At 32.8% G+C, this 13,902-nt stretch overlaps 3 protein-coding genes across 4 annotated transcripts; all 3 read left to right on the top strand.

Moving 5' to 3' along the window:
- Positions 1-1,218: 1,218 nt before the first annotated feature.
- LOC104793610 (uncharacterized) lies at positions 1,219-1,728 on the top strand. Its single transcript, XM_010520005.3, is given in 3 exon segments — positions 1,219-1,288; positions 1,291-1,405; positions 1,501-1,728. Coding segments are annotated over 3 exon segments (204 nt in total). The 3' UTR covers positions 1,520-1,728.
- A 6,351-nt stretch (positions 1,729-8,079) lies between these two features.
- Positions 8,080-11,444, top strand: LOC104793611 (jasmonoyl--L-amino acid synthetase JAR1). 2 transcript variants are annotated; one of them, XM_087455294.1, is made up of 5 exons: positions 8,080-8,516; positions 8,678-9,444; positions 9,549-9,650; positions 9,800-10,587; positions 10,687-11,444. In XM_087455294.1, the coding sequence occupies exons 2-5, from the start codon at positions 9,146-9,148 to the stop codon at positions 11,226-11,228; spliced, it is 1,731 nt and encodes a 576-aa protein (XP_087311420.1). In that variant the 5' UTR covers positions 8,080-8,516; positions 8,678-9,145; the 3' UTR covers positions 11,229-11,444. The 2 variants fall into 2 exon arrangements, with proteins under 2 accessions (XP_087311420.1, XP_010518309.1); XM_010520007.3 differs by having other exon boundaries at positions 8,094-8,516; positions 9,145-9,444.
- Positions 11,445-12,970: 1,526 nt separating this feature from the next.
- LOC104793612 (uncharacterized) lies at positions 12,971-13,559 on the top strand. The gene has a single exon (XM_010520008.2). The coding sequence runs from the start codon at positions 13,052-13,054 to the stop codon at positions 13,376-13,378; it is 327 nt and encodes a 108-aa protein (XP_010518310.1). The 5' UTR covers positions 12,971-13,051; the 3' UTR covers positions 13,379-13,559.
- The last annotated feature ends 343 nt before the right edge of the window (positions 13,560-13,902 follow it).

The following is a 13,902-nucleotide window of genomic DNA, read 5'->3' on the forward strand; positions in this document are numbered from 1 at the left end:
CTTATTTACGGAAAATGCCACTTGTTTGGTAAAGCAAATACGGTTGGGTGTAAGGGGTAGGATTGGTATAATAAATTAGGAATGTTGCATGGGGGAAGTAATCTTTTTAAGGGGATATTTGTTAAGAGGAGGAGATTAAAACACGTCGACGTCGCTTAATCTTATTCGCAATTCGAGGGAAGAGGGGTCACGTGAAAGATGTGGAGATTAATACGCCACGCTTTTTTTTCGAATAAACTAACATTACATCCTCCCACAGATCCACACCACTTAATGGGCTCAGACTGAGCCCATTTTATGGCCTGCTTCTGAGTTTTTTTTTTTTTTTTTTTTTTTTTTTTTTTTTTTTTAAATTGTGGATTAAATAAATAAATAGATATCGTCGATACTAGTAGTAAATTTCTTTTAGAATCTTAACTTCTCTACCATCGAATCTTTAAGAGGGGAATACATTACCATTACCACTCAACAAATTGCAAATTTATGCTTTGACCAAAATAAAAAATTTGCAAATGTATTAGACGTAATTTACTAGTCCTGGGCGTTCGAGTATTCGGTTCGGTTTCGGATATATCCATTCGGTTCCGGTTAGTTTGGATATAGAGGTTTAGTATCCATTCGGTTAATTTACTATTTCGGTTCGGGTTCGGTTCGGTTCCGGATATCCGAAATAGTGTAATATAAATTTTTAAATATTATTTAAATAAAATTTGATTATATTTTAACAAATATATCTAAAAACTTCCTGATATTTGATTTATTTCAAATATTTTGGTATTTTTGTCTAAATATATATGGTTTTTTAGTTTACTTTTTATTACTTTATATATATTAACACGTAATACAAAGCTAAAACTTCAACGTGGTGCAGTGGCCATGTTGCACACTCCAGTTTGGAGAGGTCTCAGGTTCAATTCTCGGTTAAAACATAATTTTAGTACGTGTTCGGTTTGATTCGGATAACCGAATGAATATCGGTTCGGTTCGGTTAATAACCGATATCCATGGATAATTAAAACACTATCCAATCGGTTATTGTCCACTATCCATACCCGAACAGGAACCGAAATTTCGGTTCGGTTTCGGTTCGGTCCATTCGATTCGGTTTATTTGTCCATGACTATAATTTACTATGAATGGACTAATTTAGGGACTAATATAGCGTTCTTTCCCGATAATTGTATCTTTTTTTTTTTTGCGTCTTTTTTTTTTTGGTTTATGGATTCGTCTCGCGAAGCTAATCGCAAACACGATGACGACAAGAAAAGAGAAGACGAGATCATCATGTTGCACTTGCACACGAGGCTCGTGAGTCTAGAGCACGTGCCAACAAGAGGTTTATAAAAGAAACAAAGCTGATGGAGAAGAGGACGCATGTGCTTCATCCCATGGCTAAAGATTTCAGGTTATAGGAAAAAAATTATAGAAATTTGATTAGATTCATTGCTTGTACCGTTGTACGTAGCTGCTCATGTCCTTGTTTATGACTATAGTGTGCAGGCACTACAGGAAAATGTGAAGGCGCATGCCTCACCTGTGATTGCCCCAGAAGATGAATACAGTTCTCTATTCTATCGTTATCGAAATTTTGTTATTGTGTGAGCACTATATTTAAAGATGAAAAAAGAAACTCGCGTTAAGATATTTTTTTGGCCTAATCAAATGTAAGCAAGTATATATCATTTAATTTGTAAGGGAGATGTAAATTCAATGTAATTCTAACCTAAACATTGCATAAATTAACTTAGTGGTGGATCAAATGCATGCCAATGAAAATAATAAACATGTTAATGCGAAATGAAATGATGTTAAATTACGATCACGATTCACCACCCATGAGATCGACCGGGTATTCAATTAAGGAGACGAGATAAAAGCTAGTTCTCGTAGCAAACTGCTTACAACCAGATTATGGATGTTGGAAAGATTCGGTAGTGTCTAACGTCTCCAATGCGATCGTGCTAAATATGCGATAACACTGAAGTTGGGAATATGATTACTCGCTCTATTAACCATTTTTTTATTATGAATTATCTAGTTGATCATGATGAACATTAAATGTTCTCCATGTTTATATGTAGATTTCAATGGTAGCAGAATATGGTTTTCACCTATCAAGAGATATCATGGGATGAAGTGGCTATACGGTGAAGAAATAGCGTTGGATGATTTTGTGCGGTTGGCGAATTAGTACTTGACTACTTTCTTGATTATATATTTTTGTTTACGCGGTTTGCTACTATAAAAAGTAAAATTCTTCATATAGATACAAATGAGATTTAAGAGGTCTACAATGGTCGGTGGCTGGCTAACTATATGAAAGTATGTATAGACGTTAATATGTTAGCAACCACGTAAACAAAAATAAGATTTCCGAGTATACGACATAAAAAAGATGTATGAGGTTTTATTCAAAGACGATCCATATATTTTGGTCATAAAAGTTCCATAACAATAAGTTAATAGGTATGAATAGTGTATGTTAATGTTCTTTTTAGTTTATACGCGCAGTTGTCTCAGCACGTTCAAGGAAGTAATATCACATTAAGGTTAATAATACTTGAAATTCAACATCAACATGAAATTCCTCCTGCGTACCTCTATATATCTATTTCGGATTCGTAAATCATTATGAGATTCATAGGGAGATTCTTCTTCGACGAACCACAACCACAAATATTAATATGCAGCATGATTACAGCTAATGACCTCTACCTAATCTCTCCCTTAATCGGCCATTATTAAATTACTAGCTGAATAGCTGACGTCCACAACCTAATCCACATTAATTCCTTTTTTTTTTTTCTGTATTTCGCACAACATGTCAACATGAGATATTCAAACAATGTAAATTTTAGTTAGAATTAATAAACAGCACCCACATTAAATTTTCGGATCGGCACACTGACCCTGAGCGACAATAATCGTGCGGCGGACTCGGAATCTAAAACCCAAATTCACTAGCATATATAGAATTAAAAATTTCTTATAATAGTTTGATACGGTCGGTCGAATTAATGTTCCATATAGAGTACGTATAACCTGAATTTAAAACACATAATACATAAGTATAGCGTATTTTATATACAACACGTTTAAATGTAATGGTAGAGCTTTTTGGAAATTATGAAAATTCTAATTTGTTGAGTTTAAAGTGTTACATCTTTAAAATTTTCGGCTAGCCGTCTAAGAGAAAAGATGTTCACACGAGGCATTTGAGAAGATGATGACTAGAAAACAAACAAAAAAGCGATTATAGAAAAAGTGGCCGGAAACGGAATTGCGTAATAAATGAGGGGTCGTTTTCGCAAAACCTATTTTTGGTCACTATGCAATAAGAAGTTTGGGTTCGTCACTATTAATGAGTTATGACACGGTCTCCATTATTATGACATTTTAAAAAATTTCATCCATTTATTTATTATCTTTTCTGTTCCTCTTGTTATTCTAGTATAATTTTTTTTGTTGTCCTTTTGGTATTATCTTCTATGCGTCTGTGAAACGAATTGCGTATACTTTACATTTAAAAGAAATTTTAATACAATGCAAAGAGTTACAAATATCATATTTTAGCATTAATAAAGGTCGATAACATCTAGAATATGGTATTCTGATAAAATGTCAAACAGGGTTAAGGAACAATCATTTGATACGTGCGTGAATCTTCACGAGCTCTTATTTCGGCTATATGTGTACTTTATTGTTCATTAAACTTTTTCCTTACCACCCTTTACCTTTTCATTCAATTGTTTGATGGGTTTATGTTTATTAAATGCAAATTATAAGACTACCCTTTTCCTAACGATTTGACGTGGTACAAGGAAATGGTTCAAACGTCATAAAATGCAAAGCCCTGGATATACTATTACTAATTACCTCCGAGATTTAAATTAGGATTTTGTAAATTCTCAACAAAAAGATTGATAATTTTAAATATATACCAATGACATTGTAAACGTTAAAAAATCTCATATATATTATACAAAGTTATAAGCAAACTTTAAATTATTGATTGACCTAGACTGGCATTTTTTTATGACTGGAACTATAGAAACGAAGAAGAAAGTGTCTGGAATGGTTGTTTACATGTGTTTCTTTTGTCAATGCATCATATTTGAGTGGTGAACACATCATCAATGTTATTAATTAGTACAAGCAATTAGATTACATGTATGGTCTACAAACAAGCTAGTAGTATATATAGATATACGTTTTTATAAATTGCTGTAAACTGAGTCGTTTTACAGGATATTATAGCTGTCACATTCATATAGATATTAACTCAGGAATAATTTGCGGATATTTTGATATCTAATTTGTGATTTCATTGGCTAATTGTAATTTGTAAAGCTAAACAACGTACAAATAATACGTCTAGAAAACGAGACAACATATAATCTAACATCCACGTGTCCACTATGAGTAAAATCGTAAAACATATTCGATGTACTAATTAATGACAAACGTATATAGACACTAATATTTGTCGTAATTAAACGAGAAAACTAAGCTTATTGCAGAAATTGTGTGTCGTTTACTTGTGGGTCTTGTCATAATCACTTGTATCAAGTTGCACGTTAGCCCGTATGGAACGTGAGGACGCTCGTATTCGCACAACTCAAAAGCTAAACTAACTAAAATTTTCTTGTCGCCTTTTTTTTTTGCTATAAATAATATACCAAGGTTGTACATAAGTTCTATGTTATAATGGATACCAAAAAAAATATATGTTAATATTTTGTGGTGACGGAGGTAAATGTAATAAGTTTAATCATAATTTTAAGGTTAAACTAATAATGATTACGTCATACTCATAACGGTCAAGGCCTCAAGGGTAAACTATCGTTCGTCGTAGTGGGGACGACCGGTGGGGAAAACAACATTTACAGTGACGATGATATTTATGAAATCATCCAATAAACTTATTACTGTTCGCTCAAAATTTGAAATGTGAAATACTCAAACTAATTCATCTACATCGATATTGGAAACAAAAACAAAATATTTAAACCACTACCAATATCAGTGTGACATCAAACGCGTATCAGAATTAATTTTACTTTGTGGTTGAAAGTAAAAGCAAATCAAACTAATCCACAACAACACTAAATTAACCAGTACTCTATTAGTTTAACAAAAATGTCATTTTGACAGATTCACACAATTTTTAAAAACATCAGAACAAGCAATTTAAATTGAATAAATAGTTTTAGGTTAAAGATAAATTAAAAAAAAACTTAGTATTAAAAGATTTTGTAAAAATCTAAATAGGATTTATTTAGTTTGACAGCAATAAACAACATTTATTAAGTAGCTGATTAATCTGTTACTGATTAATCTGTTAAAAGACCTGACTTCAGATTTTTGAAATTAAATGACCCAAAAAAAAAAAAAAAGTTGTGGGCGCGTATAAGTGGAGCCTACGCAAAACTAGGCAGTAGGCACGCTTTGTAATTTCATGAAACAATTGGGGGCGAAAAGAGAGAGAACGTAAAGAATGTGACCGACAAATATATTTAAGAGCCGAGACGAAATCGAACTGGACGGCACTCGCGACGTGTAAGCACAAAACGCACTTGGGTTCTTTTTTTAGTACATGCGGTTGGTTCCTGAGGATATTTTTCCAATTACACACTCCTCCGTGTAAAAATGTTAAAAGTTAAAGAAAGCTTATCAACTACCTAAATGAGTCTCTATCACTACGATAATCCAGTTAGAATATCAGTGTCATTTTGTTTTCTTTTGACGTGTGTTGGACTTGGTGGATCCATTTAGCTCATAACTTTAAATATTGGAGTATTAAAATTAATTTCCACGCACAATTGTTTTTCTTCGTTATTGTCCAAATAGTATGAACGAGAGAGCCAACATATACTAATTAGATCTTGATAAGCAATTAGGTCACAAACAAATATATGAGAGGTCAACAATAAAATTTTGTATGCATGTATCTTGGTACAATACTTTTCTTTTAGCTCAAAACATTAATGATGAGCCTTGGGGAATACTTATGAGTTTTGTGTTGACTTGTCATGCATGTAGACAATGTTTACACTTCTTCAGTCAACAAAAAAAAAAAAAAAAAAAAATTGAACGTCTTTGAAATGAAAATTTCTACTGATTTCAATCAGTTCATGATTGTCACGGTATAAAGTTGTATGAAATTGACGAATGAAATGAAGAATATACTGAGAAAAGATCATATATTGTATTTTCTTATATTTTGTTTCTCAAAGGTTGGTCCTATGTTTTATTTATTCAAACTAAACTCTGTTCCTCAGCGTCATTAAAATGAGAGTTTCACTTGTAAGCAAAAGAAGAAATAAGAACTTTGTTTTGTAACTCAAGAAGAAGATATATACGATGGAACTGATTTTAACAGAATTTGGTAGAAATAACAAAAACTTACGAACCTCACACATAGACTTTGCGAATCATTTAAATGAGTAATGTAAACATCTGGGAGGAACTAGTATGATTTATTTTTTAGTCTACGTCCCCGTGTTTTCTCAAAAACTAATCAAATACAGTAGTATAATAGAAAAAAAAATCTGATAAAAACCTCTTCGTCGTTGTTTAGTTATAATAATAAACCTGTGGTCATCGTGTGATTTATGTAATACCAAAAAATCAACATTAATCGTAAGCCTGTAATCAAAGGGCTACAGCCTACCGTTAAGTTCAACAAATATACTTTGTGTTTATACCACCGGTTGTGATGTGAATTAATCATTAATGACCACGTTTTGACTAATTCAGATTTGTTATTATTATAAACAACGACGAAGGGGTTTTTGTCAGATAAAAACAAAAACAAAACAACGACGAAGAGGTGAATAATTTAACATGTTATGATTCTCGTCTTGAATAAATTATGACACTATATATGCATGGTATTTCTTTGTTAGCGAAATATTTTGTTTTTTTTTTTGTTGTTGGGAAGGATATTTTTTTGTTTGTTGTTGAAACTTGAAACCATTACATGTATTTTAAGTAAATAAAAAGTCACTAAACCAATACAGAAGAATTAAAGAAACTAGTAGTATAATATAATATTCCTAACACAAGTTGCCTTTTTCCTAAACTACTTATGGTTGAGAGAGAGTTAATAGGTTGTATAATTTTTATTGATAAAATAAAGATTTGAAACACCCAAATGTAGGAAAAGAAAGAAATAGAAGTAGTCCACATGCGATTATTTTGGTTCATGGTATGGGTAACATGAAAACGCGCGTCCAAACAAAGCCTTACGATAACAGTAATAAACTAAAGCTGTTTTGGCATAGAGAAGAAGAACCAAGTAACAAAATGACATTATCTGACGATGGTCCTAAAATCAAGAAAATAACTTTACGGATTGGACACAACTCATATCAAGAACGAAAGAAAAAAAAATCTGGTCGGAGAAAAAAAAGGGTTGTTATTAAATTCTAATTTATAAAAAAAAATTAAAGACTTCAACAAAATCATATAAAAGTGAATAAATAATATATTTTTAAAGATTTTTAAAGAATATTTTATAGTTTTGTTGATTAGTTTTTTAAAATCTTGTAAAATGCTTTAAACAATCTCTGTATTTTTAATACTTTTTGACTTTATTTTGTGAATAAAGTAAATAAAATCATGAACCAATATCATAATAATTGTATTCATTAACAATTCTAAATTCTTTTGTTTTAGTTGAATAACACAAAACTTTTAATGACTTTATAAAAGTCTGAATCCAATAACCTAAATTTGTTAAGATTTTAAATGACTTTTTACAAATCACAAATTAATAATACTAAACTTTAGTATAGTTTAACAAAATTTTGTAAAATGGTTCAAACAATTTCTGTATTTTTGTTAAACTTTTCATGACTTTATTTTATGAAGAAGTGTATAAAATCATGAACTAATAACATGATAATTGTATTCATTGACAATCCTATATTTTTTTGTTTTAATTGAATAACACAAAACTTTTAATGACTTTATAAAAGTTTGAATCCAATAAACCAAATTTGTTAAGATTTTAAATGAATTTTTACAAATCACAAATTAATAACACTAAACTTTAATATAATTTAACAAAATTTTGATCTAATAACAACACATCAAATTTAAAGTTTTTAACTTTATTCAAATCTCAAACCCATAAGACTGCTAAAACAAAAAAAAAAAAAAAAAAACCAGACAGGAGAGAGATCCCATCGGCGAGAATTGAGATACACACACTCACAAAAGAAAAAGAGAGCAGCCAAAGTAATTAACGGCTTTCACTAATCTATCGCCTTCGACATCATCTTTTCTTTTTTTTTCTTTACCTCCTCCGTCCTCTTTTTTTTTCTTTCTTTTTCTTTTTCCTTTTAAAAAGAAAAAAAAAATAGAAATGGTTTGTCTATAAATTTCACAGCTATCTCTTGACTTTCCATAATCACACTCAACTTTGTTTTCTTATTTTTCTCTTCCTATCTTCCACTAAACTATAACACCACAACACAGAGAGAGAGAGCTCGCAGCAGCAACAAAACCAGGTACTCTTTTCTGACTTCTTCTTTTTAATCTTGATATATTAAAGCTTTACGCTTTCATTATTCCTTACTAATTCGTTTCTTCTGATCGGGGAAAAAAAAACACTCTCCTGATTTCTCCGGTTCCGACCTCGTTGACTTTTTCTTCTTCTTCTTTTGTTCAGATATAGATTCCAAAAGTTCTCTCTTCTTACTTCTTCAATCTGAAAGATTCTGATTTGGATGTCTGATTATAACCTCTAGAAAGAAAAAAACTATTGGGTTTCCTCTCCAAAAAAAACCCCCTTGAATTCGTGATTACTTCCTTGCTTAGTTTTGATTTGATATCAAGCTTTCCCCGAGTCATCAGATTAAGAAGAGTTCACGTAGATTCCGCAAAACCGTTTTAGCCCCCTTTCTAAAAAAAAATAAAACTGCTATAAAGTTTCGAATAATTTTTTTCCAGAAATCTTTTGAGTTTCTGTTGTAATAAGATTTTTTTTAAAAAAAAACTTTCCCTTTATAGATGCTCTGAAACATAAAGACCTTTTAAGTTTCTTTCTTCCTTCCTTATTACATTCTCTGTCCCTCTCTCTGCAATTTTTCTGTCAGAATCTGATCACTTTTTTGTTTTTATTGGTTTCTAATTTAGGATGTTGGAGAAGGTTGAAACTTTCGACATGAACAGAGTAATTGATGAATTCGAGGAAATGACAAGAAACGCTGATCAAGTCCAGAAACAAACCTTGGAAGATATTCTACTCAAGAACAAATCCGCCATCTACTTACAAAACTTTGGTCTCGATGGAAACGCCACTGACCCTGAACAAGCTTTCAAATCTATGGTTCCTTTAGTCACTGATGTTGAGTTAGAGCCTTACATCAAAAGAATGGTCGATGGTGACACTTCACCTATTCTCACTGGCCACCCTGTTCCTGCCATTTCCTTGAGGTTTTCTATCTAACTTACTTGCCGTTATTTACATCTGTCATTCTTTCTTACCAGAGATTAATGAATGAATGAATCTTTTGTTGTGCTTATAATCTAATTAACAGCTCTGGAACTAGTCAAGGCCGTCCAAAGTTTATTCCTTTCACTGATGAGTTAATGGAGAACACATTACAACTGTTTCGCACTGCTTTTGCCTTCAGAAATAGGTAGGTATAGTGGATTAGTGATTGTGTTCCCCACATTAATACTCTTTTCTCTGTTCCACCCATTCACATGAACAGAGCAACTAATAAGGATGTAATGTAATTACCACCGACTCTATGCCTTATGTTTTTTTTTTTTTCTCTTGTAACAGAGAATTTCCGATTGACGACAATGGGAGAGCTTTGCAATTTATCTTCAGCAGCAAGCAGTACATATCAAAGGGAGGTGTCCCAGTTGGAACCGCAACCACAAACGTTTACCGGAACCCTAACTTCAAAGCCGGGATGAAACCTATAACGTCTCTTTCTTGTAGTCCTGACGAAGTTCTTTTTAGTCCTGATGTCCATCAAGCCTTGTATTGCCATCTCCTATCCGGAATCCTCTTCCGAGACCAAGTTCAATACGTCTTTGCAGTCTTTGCTCACGGTATAGTTCACGCGTTTAGAACCTTTGAACAGGTTTGGGAAGAGATTGTTACCGATATCAAAGACGGTGTCCCAAGCAACCGTATAACTGTCCCATCAGTGCGTGCCGCGATGTCCAAGCTGCTCACACCTAACCCTGAACTAGCCGAGACTATCCGCACCAAATGTATGAGTTTGAGCAACTGGTACGGACTGATTCCCGCGCTCTTCCCTAACGCAAAGTATGTTTACGGGATCATGACTGGCTCCATGGAGCCCTATGTGCATAAGCTGAGACATTACGCGGGAGATCTACCTCTAGTGAGTCATGACTACGGTAGCTCTGAAGGATGGATTGCTGCTAATGTTACACCTAGGTTGTCTCCAGAGGAAGCTACATTCGCAGTGATTCCAAATCTCGGTTATTTCGAGTTTCTCCCTCTGTCTGAAACAGGGGAAGGAGAAGAGAAACCAGTTGGTTTAACTGAAGTCAAGATCGGAGAAGAGTACGAGGTTGTCATCACAAATTACGCAGGTACATATATATAACGTTGTTTTTAAGTCCAAAATTCGTGTTATATATTATTTGTCTCATAATGGATGCTTAAAGTCCCATTTGATCCATATTGCACAGGGTTGTATCGATACCGGCTTGGAGATGTGGTAAAGATCGAAGGATTCTACAACAACACTCCCCAGCTAAAATTCATATGCAGGAGAAACCTGATTCTCTCGATCAACATCGACAAGAACACAGAACGAGACCTGCAGCTTTCAGTAGAGTCCGCTGCAAAGAGACTCTCGGAAGAAAAGATCGAAGTCATAGACTTCTCTAGCCACGTCGATGTCTCGACAGATCCAGGGCATTACGCTATATTCTGGGAGATTTCAGGTGAAACAAAGGAAGATGTTCTTCAAGATTGCTGCAACTGTTTAGACCGAGGATTCATCGATGCCGGTTACGTTAGCTCCCGCAAATGCAAGACCATTGGACCGTTAGAGCTGAAAGTTGTCGGAAAAGGAACTTTCAGGAAGGTTCAAGAACATTTTCTCGGGCTTGGTTCGTCAGCTGGACAGTTTAAGATGCCACGATGTGTGAAGCCAAGTAATGCAAAGGTTCTCCAAATTCTGTGTGAGAATGTGGTGAGTAATTACTTCAGCACAGCGTTTGACTAAACAACATTTGTGATGATATCAAGAAAAGTGGTTTTTACTTTTTAGTTGGTTTTTATTTGTCTTTCTTGTCTTCATTGTCAATATAGTTTCTTTAAGTTATTTAATTGAGCAAGCTTTCTATCTTTTATAGAAGAAATATATGTATCACAGTGGTCTTTACTTTGCTTTTTGTGCAATCAGTGTTTGGGAAATAAATAGGTTTCTGATGTGACGTTACCTTTTTTTTTATTGTTAAAAATTAAATCAAGATTCGAATTTGATTGCAATTAAGATTGGAGAATATCATTCGGATAATCTATTTTAGTTCGATCTGACCTGAGCCAAATTAAAAGTTTGATATACGAAACCGAATTCAAATTTAACACCATACTATTAAATATTAATAAATGAATTTAGACATAAAAGTTTGGTGCTTTTCTCAAAAAACAAGAATCAAACAATAGAGTAGGCTGAGTAGCTGCAGAGAAGAAATACATTGTGGTAGTGGGGTGATTTTGTCTGAGAAGCTCTATACGTGATTATGACATTAATATTGGTGGGACAGACGTTTGTTAAGAGACTTCTACTGATTACGAAAAGTAATCTAAGATTTACCTGTAGTCCCACTAACACAAACAACAACTCGCTTATATATGAGTTTGGACGACATATATATGATTTACAACATGTTGAGTTGAAGACGTATTAGTATATATGTGTTTTATTTATATTTTATAACACAAGCATGGTCATTCAAGTTGGTTACAAGTCTGAGCATAATAATTAATGCTTGGTATAAATTAAAAATATTGGAAAGGAAAAAAGTTCATAGATTGTGAAACCAAAAAAACTGAATTTAGAAATTTACTATCGGTCCACAAGATGATCTTTGTAAATTGTAAATCCAATATAATGATATCAAACGGCGGAAATGCTAACCTAGATGCTAACTATATATGTTGTATATGGGGACATATTACTATTTATCCACTCTCATGTTTATATAATCATATGTCTGAATCTCTGATCAAGCGACCTACCGTAATTTAGTGGATTAATACGTACGTACGTATGTTTTTATTTTTGTAGGTATGTATTATACTCCACGTTATATAAAAACTATAAATTATATAATCAGACAGCTATATATATTACATATATTCGTACAAAGTACAAACTAGTTGATTAGTGTTTATCCATATTTTCAGATTTTTTTCCTAGGAACGATGATGTATATTTCCTTTACGTATCGGCCGGAGTACCAGACCACATGGGTTCATTGCATTTGCGTACGTTTTTTTAATAACAAATCTGTTGTTTCTTTATATGATTGTTTAATACTATAGCGTACCATGATCTTTACTTGGAAAACTAAATATTACTTTCTCAGAAAATGTTTGACCCAAAAAAAAAAAAAAAAAAAATTATAGAAACGTCTTTCAAATTCTTTGCCATTTGTATCAGTTGATATGTCAAAAAGTAAAGGGGAATGAATATATTGATATTTTCTTATTTTAAAATAAGAAAATAAGAAAAAGAAAAAGAAAAAATAACAGCTGTATTTTATTATAAATAAACAGTAGTAACAAATCTGGGTATTATTAAGTAAATACATGAACATCTATCCACAATTATGTAGCTCCTGATTTGCAACTAAAAATAGCCACAATAATTATTTACACAGACTGACACATACACACAAAAATTAGCAGTCCAGGCCTATATATAACAAACAAACTTCGATACATGAACAAAGCAAAAAAAAAAAAAAACCTTTAAACACTTAAGAAATCGACTTTGAGAGAACTCTTTTAGTCTTTCACCGATGACAAACACAAAAGTCCATGCAAGTAACTCATAATCGTGATCATAAAATCTGGGACTGTGGGAGTCCTCTCTATGATTCTTACGAACTCGCCTCTTTTGCTCACATCATCGAACGTCGTCAACAAATGCCTTTATCTCCTCTCGCTCGACAGTGTAAGTCTGGTGTGACTCTACGAGCTTTGATGAATAAAGATAATGAAGAGTGTTCCTCTGCGTCGACTACGACTACGAGGGTGCGTGATATTAACAGGAGGAAACGTTGGTGGAATGGAAAGAAGAACGACGAAAAGAAGGAACGAATCAACAAGAAGAAAATGTTTGCTTGTTTTTTTTTTGCTATCTAAAAACAAAAAAAAAAACAAAAAAATTGTTTACTTGTAGTTTTTTCGTGGAATTATTGTTACAATAAGTAAGTTGTTCTTCTAATATGTACGCAAGTCATTTTTCAAAAAATATGTACGCAAGTTTTAATCTTTTTTTCTCGAGTTGTTTTGTGTGATGAAAATATATTGCGTTTGTTTCAGAGATCTTACTTTAAGATAAACTAAGATGTGATATAAATTGGGAATAATTCATTTTGCTCCCAGCCTCCCATATAACTTTTGTGTAAGGATTTTTTTCTTCTATAACGTTCGAGTTACGACTATAAAATATAGTTTTCGAGTAGCCCACTCACCAGATTTTCAAATGGGTCTAAAGCATTACCTTTCGATTAGTCAAACAGAGTGATTTAGTAAATTTGCAGAGAATTGATCTTTGGCCTAAAGCTACAAGGCAACTCTTCCTCGAATGAAAACCATTAGACTAGACCACCACCACTTGATTAAGTTTAAGGATCTTTGTTAATTAATCTAAAACGTTTATGGTC

The sequence above is a fragment of the Camelina sativa genome, chromosome 6 (genome assembly GCF_030686135.1).
Source record: "Camelina sativa cultivar CO46 ecotype springtype chromosome 6, ASM3068613v1".
Classification (NCBI taxonomy): Eukaryota; Viridiplantae; Streptophyta; class Magnoliopsida; order Brassicales; family Brassicaceae; genus Camelina; species Camelina sativa.

What these genes read in the sequence shown, in the direction of transcription:
- LOC104793612 (XM_010520008.2), top strand. Translation starts at nt 13,052, where the DNA reads ATGCAAGTAACTCATAATCGTGATCATAAAATCTGGGACTGTGGGAGT.
- LOC104793611 (XM_087455294.1), top strand. Translation starts at nt 9,146, where the DNA reads ATGTTGGAGAAGGTTGAAACTTTCGACATGAACAGAGTAATTGATGAA. An exon ending in GCTTTTGCCTTCAGAAATAG is followed by an intron (nt 9,651 to 9,799) that starts GTAGGTATAGTG and finishes CTCTTGTAACAG; the next exon opens with AGAATTTCCGATTGACGACA. An exon ending in TGTCATCACAAATTACGCAG is followed by an intron (nt 10,588 to 10,686) that starts GTACATATATAT and finishes CATATTGCACAG; the next exon opens with GGTTGTATCGATACCGGCTT.